This window comes from Loxodonta africana, chromosome 9 (genome assembly GCF_030014295.1).
Source record: "Loxodonta africana isolate mLoxAfr1 chromosome 9, mLoxAfr1.hap2, whole genome shotgun sequence".
Taxonomy (NCBI): Eukaryota; Metazoa; Chordata; class Mammalia; order Proboscidea; family Elephantidae; genus Loxodonta; species Loxodonta africana.
The window spans coordinates 108,549,694-108,567,171 of NC_087350.1; the positions used below are offsets into that span (position 1 = coordinate 108,549,694).

At 39.0% G+C, this 17,478-nt stretch overlaps 1 protein-coding gene across 18 annotated transcripts in view; it reads left to right on the top strand.

Moving 5' to 3' along the window:
- The window catches only part of PTPRD (protein tyrosine phosphatase receptor type D), a 354,453-nt gene that overhangs the window by 3,019 nt on the left and 333,956 nt on the right, over positions 1–17,478 (top strand). For all 18 annotated transcript variants that reach the window (XM_064290506.1, XM_064290507.1, XM_023545268.2 and 15 more), the window contains exon 2: positions 4,035–4,176. In XM_064290506.1, the coding sequence (XP_064146576.1) occupies positions 4,035–4,176 (142 nt within the window). The remainder of the gene's footprint in view (positions 1–4,034; positions 4,177–17,478) is intronic.

A 17,478-nucleotide genomic window follows, 5' to 3' on the forward strand; every position in this document is an offset into this window, starting at 1 on the left:
TGATCAATAAAAAGCTCTCTCCCTCCCTCCCTCCCTCCCCCCTTTGTAACCACATATGTATGTGTTCTTCTCCGTTTTTTCTATTTCTCAAGATCTTATAATAGTGGTCTTATACAATATTTGTCCTTTTGCAACTGACTCATTTCGCTCAGCATAATGCCTTCCAGATTCCTCCATGTTACGAAATGTTTCAGAGATTCGTCACTGTTCTTTATCGATGCGTAGTATTCCATTGTGTGAATATACCACAATTTATTTACCCATTCGTCCGTTGATGGACATCTTGGTTGCTTCCAGCTTTTTGCTATTGTAAACAGAGCTGCAATAAACATGGGTGTGCATATATCTGTTTGTGTGAAGGCTCTTGTATCTTTAGGGTATATTCCGAGGAGTAGGATTTCTGGGTTGTATGGTAGTTCTATTTCTAACTGTTTAAGGTAACGCCAGATGGATTTCCAAAGTGGTTGTACCATTTTACAATCCCACCAGCAGTGTGTGAGAGTTCCAATCTCTCCGCAGCCTCTCCAACATTTATTATTTTGTGTTTTTTGAATTAATGCCAGTCTAGTTGGTGTCAGATGGAATCTCATCGTAGTTTTAATTTGCATTTCTCTAATGGCTAATGATCGAGAGCATTTTCTCATGTATCTGTTGGCTGCCTGAATATCTTCCTTAGTGAAATGTGTGTTCATATCCTTTGCCCACTTCTTGATTGGGTTGTTTGTCTTTTTGTGGTTGAGTTTTGACAGAGTCAAGTAGATTTTAGAGATCAGGCGCTGGTCTGAGATGTCATAGCTGAATATTCTTTCCCAGTCTGTAGGTGGTCTTTTTAGTCTTTTGGTGAAGTCTTTAGATGAGCATAGGTGTTTGATTTTTAGGAGCTCCCAGTTATCTGGTTTCTCTTCATCATTTTTGGTAATGTTTTGTATTCTGTTTATGCCCTGTATTAGGGCTCCTAGGGTAGATCCTATTTTTTCTTCCATGATTTTTATCGTTTTAGTCTTTATGTTTAGGTCTTTGATGCACTTGGAGTTAGTTTTTGTGCATGATGTGAGGTATGGGTCCTGTTTCATTCTTTTGCAAATGGATATCCAGGTATGCCAGCACCATTTGTTAAAAAGACTATTGTTTCCCCAATTGACTGACACTGGTCCTTTGTCAAATATCAGCTGCTCATACATGGATGGATTTATATCTGGATTCTCAATTCTGTTCCATTGGTCTATGTGCCTGTTGTTGTACCAGTACCGGGCTGTTTTGACTACTGTAGCTATATAATAGGTTCTGAAATCAGGTAGGGTGAGGCCTCCCACTTTCTTCTTCTTTTTCAGTAATGTTTTGCTTATCCGGGGGTTCTTTCCTTTCCATATGAAATTAGTGATTTGTTTCTCTATTCCCTTAAAGTATGGCATTGGTATTTGGATCGGAAGTGCGTTATATGTATAAATGGCTTTTGGTAAAATAGACATTTTTTACTATGTTAAGTCTTCCTATCCATGAGCAGGGTATGTTTTTCCACTTAAGTGTGTCCTTTTGAATTTCTTGTAGCAGAGTTTTATAGTTTTCTTTGTATAGGTCTTTTACATCCTTGGTAAGATTTATTGCTAAGTATTTTATCTTCTTGGGGGCTACTGTGAATGGTATTGATTTGGTTATTTCCTCTTCGGTGTTCTTTTTGTTGATGTAGAGGAATCCAAGTGATTTTTGTATGTTTATTTTATATCCTGAGACTCTTCCAAACTCTTCTATTAGTTTCAGTAGTTTTCTGGAGGATTTCTTAGGGTTTTCCATGTATACGATCATGTCATCTGCAAATAGTGATAGCTTTACTTCCTCCTTACCAATCTGGATACCCTTTATTTCTTTGTCTAGCCTAATTGCCCTGGCTAGGACTAGTACATAATTCTTAATGAGGATCATATAAACACATCCGGGGGAATTCATTTTCTTTACGCAAAGCACCTCCATCAAATAGTATCAAGTCTTGGGTAGAAAGTCTTCCGTGTCTGTAACGGCATATATACGTACTTACGGACACATCTGGTTCCCCTAGTTTATACAACCCGTGAGAGTAGTGGGTGTGACTGGTTTTTCCCCTTCTTCTGTCCCCAGCCAAATGCAATGTCTGACCCCTAGTAGGTACCCAAAAAGACCCCAGTGAAATACGTAATCAATTAAACAAACCAACAAACAAAAAAGTTGCTGTGGTGTCACCTCCGATTCCTGGTGACCCCGTGTGTGTCAGAGTAGAACTGTGCCCCATAGGATTTTCAGTGGCTGATTTTTTTGGAAGTAAATTGTCAGTCTGTTCTTCTGAGACACCTCTGAGTGGAACTGGTTAGCAGCTAAGCACCTTAACCGTTTGTCCCACCCAGGGACTTCACATAATCACACACACACACAAAAAAAACAAAGACCAAACTCATTGCCGTCAAGCTGATTCTGACTCACAGTGACCCTACAGGTCAGAGTAGAACTGCCTCATAGGGTTTCTGAGGAGCAGCTGGTGAATTCGAACTGCCAGAATAATGGTTTGCAGCCATGGTTCTTAACCACTGCACCACCAGGGCTCACGCATAATTGCTACTAGCTATCAAATAGAGCTTTTGAAATTGGAAATTTCAGTGTCAATTTGCCATGTTTGATATGGTTTTTGTTTGTTGTAAGAGGACAGCCTCGAATCTAGAAAACAGCTTAGAATTGCAAGCATAAAATGACATTTAATAATAATTCAATCAACATTCAAATTAGTATTAAAGATGTTTAAACATTACTCAACATCAAACAGCAGGATGCTTATAATTTTTTTTTTTTTGAAATAGTGGAATATTTGACAAAGAATCCAGAAACTGTGAAACTTTTGTCCCCTAAAATGTGCCATAGGTTCATTCTAAAATGTGTGCTTAATATGTTGGAAATAAATTGTGATGTATTGAGGAAAGAGGCATTTTGGATATCTTCGTGAATTTAAAACACATATGGACTGCACAAAGGACTTGAAGTGGACATTTTTTAAAAATAATTCAGTCTCCTTCCAAATGTTAGCGCGTATACACTCAAATACCAAATCTGGGATTGAGCACCCCATAACCATTAATAAGGCATTCTCAATTTATTCACAAGTTAGGCACATCTAAGTCTTACGCACAGGGAGATGAAAAAAGGAAAAAAAAAAAAAACCACACAGAGCATCTCCATAAGCAGCTGAAACTACACAGCCTAGTTATAATCTAATATACATATTCAGTGTCATTATCATCATTTTTTAAAATAGTACTTGGATTAGCTTACAAGTACCTAGGATGACCAGCGTTGCTGAACTGTTTGGGAGTAGAGTCTGTAGCGATGGCAAAATCAGGATTATTGTTTCAGGCATTAATTTTCTGCCTGGTGAAGCAAGCCTCCATTTTACAGCAAGAATGTCCTCAAAATGCAGAAAAAGCTAAGCTCGAACAAATACTGGCATGATTTATGGCAAAATTAATGTAGGCCATCAGCTGTTGGGTTAAGCCACCCCGTTAGCTGCCTAAGTGCTAGATTTATGCAGTTGCTCTTCATGGCTCGCTTGTCTATACCGTTAAGGATGAGGCACTTTAAACCACAACAGCTATCTATGGTGGCCTGCATTAATCCTTCACCCTATAGTCCAATTATTGAATGAATCCATAGTGCACATGTACTGTCAGAGACAGAGTAATCTTAAGAGTTTACCCATCATTAGAAAGTCTCCTGCAGAATTAATAGAGTCAAACTGCCCTAGGTATACACACTAGAATATTTTCATGAGTAAACCCTGGGTGGCTACCAGAAATCTACAGTTTTACATATGTTGTTTCATATCTTTTCCTTTGTTCCGTAGAAGAGTCATTAAATTAGGCCACATATTCTGTTTCACCATTGTAGCATAATTTAGTCTCAAAATTCTGCTGAATTTATCCCAAGTCTAATGGTTGGCCCACCGCTGCGTTAAGAGGTTTAGCTGAGAGGTAGACAATTGTAACAACATCTGTGACAGCTATTGTTTCCTCTAATAGGTAATAGAGTTTGATGATGGATCGGGATCAGTTCTCAGAATACAACCCTTACGGACTCCTCGGGACGAGGCCATTTATGAATGTGTGGCCTCGAATAATGTGGGAGAAATAAGCGTATCCACCAGACTCACAGTTTTACGTGGTAAGTGCGCAAGGACAAGGTTGTTGCATGTGCTGTCGTTGAAATTCTGTATTTCAGGTGTCCTTTTGTGGGGCCATGAAGAGGGCTAGCATGGGCATGGCACATAAATGGAAAATGAATTGAAATGAAATTTTTATAAGGGTCAAACTTTTACATAGGCAGAGGGCACCTCCTCTCATGATGGGTCTTGAAGAAATGCTAATCAGAGAGAGGAAGGAAAAGCCCAAAGAAATGCTCATTTCATATGCCAGATACCATTCTGACTTTCGGTAGAGATCCTAAAGGAGAAAACAGGGTAGTCTTGTTTTGTATATTAGCATGACTTGTGCATGGATTTTTCATACCTAGCTCAGCAGCTATGTTTTTAACAAATTACTAATGTTACATTGACATTTGCAAAATGAAAGGAACAACTCCAAGTAAAAATGAGTTCCCCCTAAGCGGCTGGTCAGAACCAAGAACGAGAAAGGCACCTTTCTTCTTTATGTAACAGTTTGTATTTCATTCCTTGCTTTTTCTTGAGCCACCGTCTGTTGATGCCTGTGAGAACTTAAGTTCCCTTCTGTAACCCCAACTGTGTTGCTTCTTCAATTTGACCAAAACATGGGCTGCCTTGTCAAATCTTCAGTTTAGTGTGTCTGCTTTCTGCCTTCCTTTAGAACCACAGTGCTGGAGGGTAGTGCTTGATACTGGGCTGTCTATCTCTAATTCAGTCTTGTGTGTAGAGATACGGCCATTGCCTGGTTTGGGTAGCCTCGCCTATGCCATTTCCAGCCTAACACTTCTGTGCCTTTACCTATTTTGTCTCCCACATACTTTTAGTTTGTTTTGCTTTGTTTCTTTGAGCTTCATTTTGTTTAAAGCTAGCATTAAGGAGAATAGCATTTCTTAAGATGAAGGAAATTGGAAAGGAAGGATCAAAATTTAACAATCACAGCTGAACATATACAGATTAGAAACATTTCCTCCACATTTCTTTTTTATTTCCCCAGTGAGGAATTTATTTTTGTCTTACATAAAATCAGAAACATTTTTCTTTCCAGATCTATTTGGCACCACAACTTGGTACCACCAAGAAAACTCCACTTTCCTGATCTTGTCAATAACCCACTTCTTACAAGTGCATAGTTCCTAGTCAGGGATGCCAGATTTACCTGGTGGATATGAGGTTGGCAAAAATAAACTACAGAATATCTAATAGAAAAATAGCTAATCCAGTAAGCCTAGAAAATGTGATTTTTTAAATATATACATCATAAAAGATACTTTAAATAATATGAATAACCACCTTACTAAGTTATAGGGAAGATATGGACAAGGTGTTTATCTTTTAAGTTCATGAAAGAGAATGTTACTAAGATACAGAGAAATCAGATTTGGGCAACTTTTCTAGCCACAATGGCAAGCTAAACTGGTGCAGAAAGTCCTCTACCCTACTGTAAACACATAGAAATGATGGCAAAATGTCTGCAGATAAATGACATATACAGTCAGCCTTGCAAATAAGAAGGGGTAATTTCTAGGTGCTAACATGAGTAGGAAATCCCCAGAAGGAGCCTCTTTGTTATCTTAGTGTCCAAGATAGTAAGCAAATGGGGTATATACTTTAGGGCTGGAGTTTTAACGCCCAGTAGGGCAGAAGCATATGTAAAAGATGGTGGAAGAAAGAAGAGCTTGATCAGCTGTCTGCATACAGATGACGTTCTAGAACTGTTCACGTGCAATAGCTCAGAACCTGAAGCTACCAGAAAAGCTGATAAGAAACCATGAATTTCATAGAAGGTGGAACAGGAAACCGTGCAATGATTTACCCCATAGAAGCCACCATAGTCCAGCGGTTAGAGCCCCAGTGCAGGTCATCTGTACCCAAGATGGACTCATAGGCACACATTTAAGCCAGTTCCAACTCACAAGGGAGAGTAAGTCCAAGCAATGAGAGAACAAACCATAGCCTGTGATCTAATGATAATTGAACCATGTCAGTGAGTTTTATTCTAAATATGTTTCAGCTGTTCACAAAGGTAGAGAAAGGGATAAAGTCTAACAAGCAGGAAGAAGACATTAGGGGAAAAATGAGGAATCAGGAGTTAGAAGTTAGATTTTAGAAAAGAATGTCAGACATTAGGCATTAGGAAAAAAAATGGCAAGAAAAAGAACAGGTGAGCAGATGGAAATTAAAAGTCAGACTTTAGAATTGGAAAGGATCCTAGAGTCTGTATTCATACATGCTACAGAAAGTATGCATATAGGCTAAATTTACTTGGTAGATATGTGATTTGAAGAAATAAACTACAGAATAACTAATAAAATATATTTCTTCAAATAATTTTAAATAAAAGGTCCAAACATTATAGTCATGTTACAAAAACAACAAACCCACTGCAGTCGAGTCGATTCTGACTCATAGTAACCCCCTAGACAGAGTAGAACTGCCCCATAGTGATGCCAAGGCTGTAATCATTACGGAAGCAGACTGCCACGTCTTTCTCCTGCAAATCAGCTGGTGGGTTCAGTTGCCAACCTTTTAGGTTAGCAGCCAAGTGCTAAACCTCTATGCCACCAGAGCTGTTAGAAGCAATTGTATCGAAAGCAAAATCAGGCATATCCGTGGCCATCCTTTTTACATTTTAATCTCCGTTTACTCACCTGATTTACAACTAATGCTATTATGTAGAAAGTGTACTACAAAGGTTCAATGAAAAATATTTATCCGAACTTTTTTGCCTTCTAAATATCTTGCATCACTTAAGAAGAAATAATTGCAGTTATCTGGTTTAACGTAGTCATGCATTTGATGAAGATGACATGTCAGAGGAAAATACCACTTTACTTTGATATTCACGTGGATATAAGTTTTGCCGCTTATCCACCATCTCATCTCCCTTTATCCAACAAGCCCACCGTGCAACAAATGCATCAGAACATTTTAATAGTGACCTTGACTTTCTATGTGAACATTTGTCACATGTAAGTACATTTGTGTGAACATTTATGATTCTAGGAATAAACCCTTCCTATAATTTTTTTTTTATTCTTGAGTATTTTTTTTTCTTCTGAGTATATTTAGAAGCTTTGGAAATATTTCATGAGAAAAACCTCAAAGGTATTTTGGATCATGGAAAAGTAGTCTAAACAGAGCCTTAAAATATAGTATTAAAAAAAGAGAGAGAATACTTTCATAGATCCTTGTAGGATAAAATAAACAGGGTTGGGAATTATCTTTAAAATTTCTAGAGTTATCTTTTCATTTTAAAATTTCCAACTAACTAGTAATATTTCTATTAAGAACAGTCTTACAAATATTCTAGTGGTAAACTGACTTTCATAGAATATGATCATCCTGAACGCTTAGATAAATGTAATGGGCTTCTTCCCCTGTTGATGACCTTTGTGTCCATTTTAAGTTCACTTTCTTTTACGGAGCTTGTTGGCAGGCTCAGAAGCCCCTGCTCTGCCCTAGATGAAGACTACTTTGTGCTCTCTGTCCAGTGGCCCTCAGCCAATGCCTTTTCTGTCCACATGGGTCATTTGCTTTTTCCCTACTCTGCTGACAATGCCAAAAAATGTGCCAACTGTCACGATGGGCTTTGTCTAAGTGGACTGGATTGAGATCAGTAGTTTCTTTCACACAGGCTACTGCAGAGCCCAATTAATTGGAGATTCAAACATCTGCCTTGTGTGGCTAATGCAGAAGACACTGAAATAATACTTTGACCACCCATGTGCATTGGAGGGAGTATTTCAGGGAAAACTTTCCCTCAGTAGCTGGTTTCAAATTACCCTGGCTTTCAAAGACTGTTTTCATAAGGAAGGATAACGACAAGCTTGGGCTGAGCCTGCCCTGGAATGACATATTTGGCCATTACCATTTGTACGAAGTAGAATGCAGTTGATGGAAGAAGAAGTGGGGGAAAGAGGGGTTGAACCTGGTACCTGTAGTCTCTGGCTTACTTTTTCAGTTTTTTTGGTGCCCCAGTATGGAAACACAAGCAAATACTTTAGGAGGCTGAGCATACCCATGGTGAGCATGTTTCTCCTTCTAAGCAGAACTTTAGGTGCAGACCGAAGATCTCACCAAGAGGTTATTAAGCACTGAGTCTTACCTAGTGATGCAATGCTGTTAAGGAATATGGATTAGATACTAGGCCTTCAGCGAGGGGTGGGCATAGGACCGGAGAAGGTATTTTAAGAAGAAGAATTGTTCATCCATATGACATTGGTTCCATCTGAACCTTTGGTTCACTGGCCCCAACTTCTTCCTGACCAAAGACATCAACAGGAAAACTCATCATATAAATCCAGGTAATGATAAGTGGAGTGGAAATATTCTCTCATATACATGTTATCAGCCGCTGGGTAGGGAAAATGAAATCTCTCTTTCCATAGACTTTTTTTACTATTAATTGTCGAGGAGCACTGCCTCTTTTGGGCAAGAAAAGAGGCATCAAGATCCCCTCCTCTTGCTCACATAACTCCCTTTTTCTAAGAGAAAATTCTAGAAAATTTTAATCAACTTTGTTTCCAATTCTCTAAATGTCATATTTCTTGAAATCAAGGGTAGTAATCAGAAAATACACATTTTATGCCATCCGAAACAGCATGTAATATGTCGTTTTTAAGGTTATTTTCAGGGACTTGCCCATTCCCAAATAACATTGTTCCACAAACCACCACCATCACCGCCACTAACTACCACAGCAAAACCAGGTATGATATATAACATCATTTCTCTTATTTACTAATAGGAAACTAGCTTTTGCATACAGCATATTTAAAGTATAATGATTGTCTAAAAAAGCTAGCTTACCAAATAAATCTGAGACATTATAGTTACCTAGTTTAGTAAACATGTCTCATTAAATATAGTTATGTGAATGTCTTCTCTACATATAAATATATTTTACAATTAATCAGTTTCTAAGTATCTGTTTATAAATACATTGTATTGTGATTGATCATTTTTAAGACATAAGAAAATGTGCAAAGTACCCAAGTGTAGGTGTCAGGTAATGAGTTCCAACTCTGACTTCAAGTTGTCACTTTGCTGTGACATCTTGAGCATATTATCTTCTCTCCTTCCTTCTTTCCTCCCTCCCTTCCTCCCTCCGTCCCTTTCTTCCTCCTTCCTTCCCTCCTCCTTCCTTTTTTTGTTTTTGCCTCTTGTACAATGAAGGCATTGGATTGGTGATCACTCAGATCACTTCTCTCTTGCCTTCTGTGACTCCGTGATAGGCCTGTTTCAGGAAGTCAGTACATGCAAGATGGAAAAAATACGTTCCCTGAAGGTGACTGTTACTGAGATAGTAAAACACGCAGTGAGCAGTCGGATGAGACAGAGCAGGCAATTCATTGGGAAACAGAGAGGGTTGTTTGCACAATACGTCTGTTTCAAAAAACGTAAACCATTATAGCTGTTGTTTTAAAAAAAAAAAAAAAAACTTTTAGTCTTTCAGGGAGAAGGCAGTCAAGTCTGTCTGCCATTGCGCGGTACTCTGCTATCAGAATTAGCATGTTCATTACAGTCTCATTTTATTAATGCCTCTTTTTGAAGATGAACACAGTTGTCCCCGCTGTGAAAATGGTACTTTGCCGTTTATGTTATAAAGTGGTCTCGGCTGGGGACCCGGGCGAGGAACATTAAAGAACAAAGCACAGCTGCTTGACTGTCACACAAAAGAATTTTTATGAAAGCCTGAAACAAAAGGAAGAGTGGCCAACACATAACAAACTTGCTGGCAATTATGAGACTGAGTGAAGATGACTTGAAATGGCTTATGAAACAGTTGAGTGCTTGGAATGAATTGATGACCAACATGGTAAAGCCTTCCTGTGTTGTCTGTTCCCAGGCTCGAAAGAGGTGGTGGTGGGGAGAGCCATTTATGTAAACAGAAACTTCTGACTTTCCGGTAGTACAGTTTTTAGCACTTAAAAATATCTATTCTTTAGGAACCAGTGTTCCCCAAAACAGGCAGCCATGTGGACAGTTCCATGGGAGACACTATTAAGGAGACACATTAAAACTGGTAATACGTGGGTGAAAGTAGACGTGTGAGCTGAGGCTGTTCACGTTTCCTGTGGTTTGTCTTCTGAGGGTCATTATGTCAGTGATGCATATTACCTTCTTTTGAACTGTTATCGTGCTCAGAGAGAATGAACCCACCTATACATCATTCCATTTAAATAATAACACTAGGAGAGATGAGAGGGTAGAGGGGGTTAGAAGCTGGCAAAATGGACATGAAAAGAGAGAGTGGAGGGAGAGAGTGGGCTGTCTCATTAGGGGGAGGGTAATTGGGAGTATGTAGCAAGGTGTATGGGAAACCCTGGTGGCATAGTGGTTAAGTGCTACGGCTGCTAACCAAAAGGTTGGCAGCTCGAATCCGCCCGGCGTCCTTGGAAACTCTGTGGAGCAGTTCTACTCTATCCTATAGTGTCGCTATGAGTCGGAATCGACTCGACAGCACTGGGTTTGGTTTTGGTTTTAGCAAGGTGTATATAAGTTTTTGTGTGAGAGACTGACTTGATTTGTAAACTTCCACTTAAAGCACAATAAAAATTATAAATAAATAATAACACTTTTCTTTTGGGGCCTCATATTCAAATATTTTTTATATTGTGTGATAAATGTAGAGTCTTAGGAGTGTTTACCGTTGATTGACTTGTTCACAGAACCATGGAAATCATAGATCTGGAAGAGAATTTGGAGATGACCTAGCCTTATCTCCTTATTTGTGAGGGAGGCAACCAAGGTCCAGAGAGTTGGAAATGATTTGATCTTGGCCATACAGCTCAGTCAAACCAGGGTTCTCTGGGCTTTAACTAGTCAAAAGTGATCTCTACTGGGTGTTGTTGTGGCAAAGTGTTTTAGCCAGTTTGATATTGACTTTGGATGTGGAAGGCATAGCCTTTGAAGCATGATATTCTTCCAGTTGCCAAGTATACAGATGACCATGACACGAGAGAAGCAACGCCTAAGTGCATTGGGCATGTACAACGTGTACAAAAGGTCTACTTGAATGAAGCATTATAGAAGTGAGGAGACCTGGGTTGAGCCTTGAAGAATGTGTAGGATTTTATCAGGCAGAGCTAGTGTGAGAAGCACTCAGAGTAGAGAGGAAGTAAAAGAGTCGTACTAGAAGAAAATGAAGTAGAAGCTTATTTCCGTGGCTAAGAAGATTCACCTACACAAGCCAAAAATCACGTGACAAAATTAACATGGACCATCTGTGTTTAACTTGAAATTTGCAAATGAAGTATATTAAAATACTTTATTTAAAGTAATATATCAAGCAATTCATAGTCATTTATACATAATTGGTGTTTCTACTTTAAAACTGGATATTTGGTTGGCTTTCATTGATAAAATTTGGAGTTTTTAGAAATTAAGTTTCCTCCAAATGAGTTTTATTTTAAGCTACTAATTATGATGTAGTTTTAAAAGTTGTGCATGCATAATTTATTGGGCTTTGGGGCATGGATATACCAAATGCCTCATCTAGGGTTTAATTATCAAAATCCTAATTACATTTCTCCTTAGAAGAGCAAGTAACTTATTTTATCTTATTAAAAAAATTAAAAACAACAGTGACTTGTGAATTAATGCTGCATTAAACGTAAGTATGATGGCATACATGTTAGTATACTTAATATCTTTTAGTAGAGATAGCAGTAAACTTTCAAGACAATGTTATCTTTGATCGTTCCAAATGAGCCTGTGTTTTTAATTTGCATCTCAGCACTTTCCATATCCCACTTTTTTTGTATTGTTAAACTTTAGCCTTGATTTTTAAGCTTTGCATTTCATTAAATAGAATTTTCATCTTTTAACACAGTGGCTTTTTTTCTAACAGATGTTGACGGCTAACACATTGTCATCCAGTTAGTTGATCCCAACTCCTAGTGACCCTATAGGACAGTACAGAACGACCCTGCAGCATTTCCAGGGCTGTAATCTTTATGGAAACAGATCACTAGGTCTTTCTGCCATGTCATCACTGGTGGGTTTGAACCACCAACCTTTTGGTTAGCAGCTGAGTGCTTAACTACTGTGCCACCAGGGCTCCTTCTTGACCACAAGTGTAGCCCTATTAAATGTTTCCTCACCTGCCTGATGATGTGTATGTTTAGGTTATAAATTTGATTACACCTTGGGCTTTCACAGAGGATATCCTACTTTTTTTTTTTTATTATTGTTTTATAAGAAAAGAACTGTTTAAAAGAGTGATGTTACACATCATGAGTGAGCCCAGCAAATTGATATTAAAAGTCCTCAGATATTCTTTACCTTCTAAGCATTGGAATACATAGTTCTTTTTGTTTGCTTGTGTATTTGTATAATTCTGTGGAAAGCCACAGATCTATCATTTATCAGATAACTAGAAAATTCAGTATATTGGAAAATATTAGCTCATGAACCAGAAGCTCCTTTTGGAAGTTATATTTGGATGCATTGATTTTGCATATGATGTACTATGAGTAGTGGAGCCCTGGTGGCGCAGTGGTTAAGAGGTCAGGCTGCTAACCGAAAGGTGGGCAGTTCGACTGTAAAACCCGAAACAAACCCTGTGCCATCGAGTCTATTCCGACTCATAACGACCCTATAGGACAGAGTAGAGCTGCCTGATAGAGTTTCCAAGGAGCACCTGGTGGATTAGAACTGCCGACCCTTTGGTTAGCAGCCGTGGCACTTAACCACTACACCACCAGGGTTTCCAGTTCGGCTGTAGAATCCTTTTAATTTGCTTCCTAGTACTTTTCACTATGTGAAATCGTACTCTTTATTTCTTGAAATTTTTAATATACAAGCTGTGTGTCCTTCACATTTGTATGCAATCTCATTGCATTTTCTCTGACCTAGAAACGTTCCTGACATTTACTGGGCACCCCACAGATATTCGTGGAATGAATTTATATATGTATAGGCGTATATAGATAAGTTTATGTAGACACATACGATGAGGTAAGAAACCATTCAGGCGGAATTAATCTCACTTTGCATGTGACAGACGAAAGCGATCATTATTTTAGTGGCCATTGTAAGATGGACATCACAATTGAGAACTGTAGTATCAGGGCAGATAGAAAAGGAACTATATAAGAGAGTGAAATAGAGTCAACCACAGTGGGAAGAGAATCATCTTTGTAGCTACACGTGGGTTCATATCAATCATCTACCACTTCCTATCTGCATGGATTTAGACAAATTAAGCCAAAAGCACATCTGTTGCAGTTAAGTTAATTCTGACTCATGGCGATCCCATGTGTTACACAGTAGAACTGAGCTCCATAGGGTTTTCTTGGCTATAGTCTTAACAGAAGCACATTGCCAGGCCTTTCTTCCATGGAGCCACTGGGAGAATTTGAACTCCCAACCTTTCAGTTGGTAGTCAAGTGCAAACCACTCGCATTACCCAGGGACTCTTAGACACCTTAATTAAGTTAAAACTTCAAATTTCTCATCCTTAGAATGGTAGATAATCCTTGCTGCTTTTTGAGGGGTGGTCTTGAGAAACTGATGGCATGTATGTAAAACGTGGTACAGTGCCTCAAATATAAAAGTTAATTAAAAAAAAATGTTAATTTTCTTCTCCTCCCTTCATCAAACAATCAAAGCTGAGTTCTTTCAACACTTTCATCCACTCCTGAGTCTCCAGCATCTTGAACAGTGCCCAGCATATAGTCCTTCAATTAATGTTCATGAAAGGAATTGAGAGCTATGGTGATGGATGGGGAGGTCAAGAGACATAGGGAAGAAGTTCCCTGTGGTTTATAAGATGTTGCTTAGTCTAAAGGACTCAAAAACAGCTGTAGGCATGGAAATAATGGGAGTTTGAAAAAATGGCTAACCTCCCTTGTCAATACTCTGTTATTATCGTTACTTTGAAAGACTGAAGATCCTTTATTGGTGCCTCAGTCTCTCATATGCAATACCAATAGTTTTAACATTTTTTCCCCTTACATTTGTGCTTAATGTTGTGTTAGCATGCATATTGTGCTTTTCATGATGCATATATATTAGGCCACTCATCTGTCAGGCTGCCCTACTCTGGTGGCCTGCAAGTTGCTGTGGTGCTGGAAGCTATGCCACCAGTATTTCAAATACTAACAGGGTCAGCCATAGTGAACAGGTTTCAGTGGAGCTTCCAAATTTAAGACAGACTGGGGAAAAGCACCTGGCGATCAACTAAAATGATTGGGTAGTGAGACCAGAAGAACTAGATGGTGCCCAGCCACAACCGATGACTGCCCTGACAGGGAACACAACAGAGAACCCCTGAGGGAGCAGGAGAACAGTGGGATGCAGACCCCAAATTCTCATAAAAAGACCAGACTTAATGGTCTGACTGAGACTAGAAGGACCCCAGCGGTCATGGTCCCCAAACCTTCTATAGGCCCAGGAGAGGAACCATTCCCGAAGCCAACTCATCAGACATGGATTGGACTAGACAATGGGTTAGAGAGAGATGCTGATGAGGAGTGAGCTACTTGCAGCATGTGGACACTTGAGACTATGTTGGCATCTCCTGTCTGGTGGGGAGATGGGAGCTTAGAGGGGGTTAGAAGCTGGCAAAATGGTCACAAAAAAGAGAGACTGGAAGGAGGTAGCGGGCTGACTCACTAGGGGGAGAGTAATTGGGAGTATGTAGTAAGTGTATATAAGTTTATATGTGAGAAACTGACTTGATTTTGAAGCACAATAAAAATTATTAAAAAAATTGGGTGGTGAAAACCTAATGAATAGCAGCAGAACATGGATTGTGAGGATGGTGCAGGACCAGGCAGTGTTTTGTTCTGTTGTACATTGGGTCACTATGAGTTGTAACTGACTTAAAAGCACCTAACAACAGCATATATTAGGCCGGGTAGTCAATTGCTTGGATTGTGCATGTCACACTCAGGCCATAGTTAAAATACATTTCTTTTTCTATTATATCTTAATGTTAGTGGTTCAAACCCAAAAGCTGCTCCGCTGGAGAAAGATGTGGCAGTCTGCTTCTGGAGAGATCGCAGCCTTGGAAACCCTATGGGGCAGTTGTACTCTGTCCTGTAGGGTTGCTATGAGTCAGAATTTACTCGGTGCCAATGGGTAATTGGTGTTCTAGGTCACAGAATAGATAAAAATCTAATTGTTTTTTAATGCTTATGAAAATGCAAATCATCAGTTATATATTTTAGAAGAGACAGGGAAATCATACAACATTTCAAGAGTTAATAAAAAAGGTGTTTCAGTTTTTTTGTTTAGATTTTCTGTTATAACCTTTGGTGTGTAAGGTGACAGGAGATATGGTTAAGAGTTCAAGTCCTGCAGACAGACAGACCTGAGTTCAAATCCAGAGCATTTGCTCTGTGGCTATGTGCATGTTCTTAAACCTCTCTAAGCTTCAGCTTCCTTGTGTCCATTGGAGATAAGAAGACTTCCTGCCTCGATTTGAGATGATTCCCCCATCAAGTTCTTACCAGAGTTCCAGGCACTCAGTAAATGTGAATTGTTGTTGTGGTTTTCTTTATACTCACCAATATTATTTCTATCAGTGCTATAATTGTCGTTATCAAGAGTTGATTTAAAATTATTTTGATTAAAGCGTGCTGCCCTATTTGTGAAGCAGAATTTATGGAACAGATAAAACTGACTTTCTAAGGCTAGAAAAAAAAATTGCTACCAGGTAAGGGTACCTTGTGCACTAAGTCATCCAGTGGTTCAGATGAGTGAGTCGCCATTGACCGCTGTATTAAACCAGGTACTGTCAAGTAGATTCTGACTTGTAGTGACCCCATGTGTGTCAGAGTACGACCATGCTCTGGAAGATTTTCAGTGGTTGATTTTTCAGATGTAGGTCACCAGGTCTTTTCTCTGAGGCACCTCTGGGTGGACCCAAACCGCTAGCCTTTTGGTTAGCAGCCAAGCATGTTAACTGTTTTTCCCGCTCAGGGACTCCTTTGGCCGCCATGGGCTCCTCTTATGTGAAATGTGAGTACCATCCTGCTGTTAGTGATTGGGGAGTGCGCAGAGAGAAACTGAGATGAGCTTTGATTAGACTAGAAGTTCCACGAGAACAGAGCTTGGTTTTGCCCAAGACTCTACACACAGCAGGAAGCACAGTGCTTGGCGTGCTGTAAGTTTTCAATTAACATCTCTTGGCTAAGTGGATGAATGACAAGTTTAACAAAGAAGTTTCTGGGTTTTTTTTCCTCCAGAACTGCTTCATTTAATCTTTTATTTTTTAAAAAGATCAGAAATATCAGAATGTGTTGCCACTACCTCTGGGATAAGTGTGTACTGTGTGAGAAGCAAATTGTATTAATTCATGAATTTTTTTTACCTGATATTAATGGTTCGCTCCTATGCCAGGGTGCTGGGAATAAAAAGATGGAAAAACATTACTCTTGCCTGCCTTCAAGGAAGGAGTCTCTGGTTGGTGTGAATGGTATCACACTCACTTGGTAACCAAAAAGTTGGCAGTTTGAGTCCACCCGGAGGTGCCTTGGAAGAAAGCCCTGGCAACCTACTTGTTAAAAATCAGTCACTGAAAACCCTGTGGAGCACAGTTATACTCTGACACACATGGGGTCGCCAAGAGTCATTATCGATTCCTTGACAGCTGGTTTTTAACTGACCTTCCAGGAAGCTATAATCTCTGACTATGACAAGAAATCATAATTTTGGTTAAAATGACAAGGTAGCTATCCATACCGACTGTGATTAGCAATAATGAAGTCTATTTTTAGAAGAAAAGTGCCTTTGCAGGAATTCAGCTTACACCTTTCTAAGCTAGTTCATGAGGTAAGAACTACTGTCTCCTTGAGCATTCCGTCAATATGCAAGTAAGGTTTGTTGAAATGTAAGATGTGTTTGACATATGACACCTCAACTGACAGATAAATTAAGCCCAGTTTTTTATTTTTTCTGATGAGGAAAACGTTTCAAGAGAATATTATATTTCATTCACAGGAAGATTTGGGATTTACTTTGTTTGAGTTTGGAGAAAATATGATGTAATAAAGGATCTGAAGTAATTACTTTCAAAGTAATACCCCCATTTGTTTCTTTCCCAACTAATAGTAGCAAGGAGTTATTACTGTATTTACCATTTTTTAGGACTCCTTTTTGCTCTTGGTAGAAATGCAAAAGCATAGCTAAATATGAAAATGTACTAGTAAAATATCTTAAAACATCTTCTCCCTTCACAGACTTCATTAAGCAAAATGCATTTTCACAGTAAAATATTTATTTATTAGAAAATGGGAGTTGAGGTGTTTTAGTCTGGAGAAAAAGCCATTAGCATACACTCTAAAATAAGAACG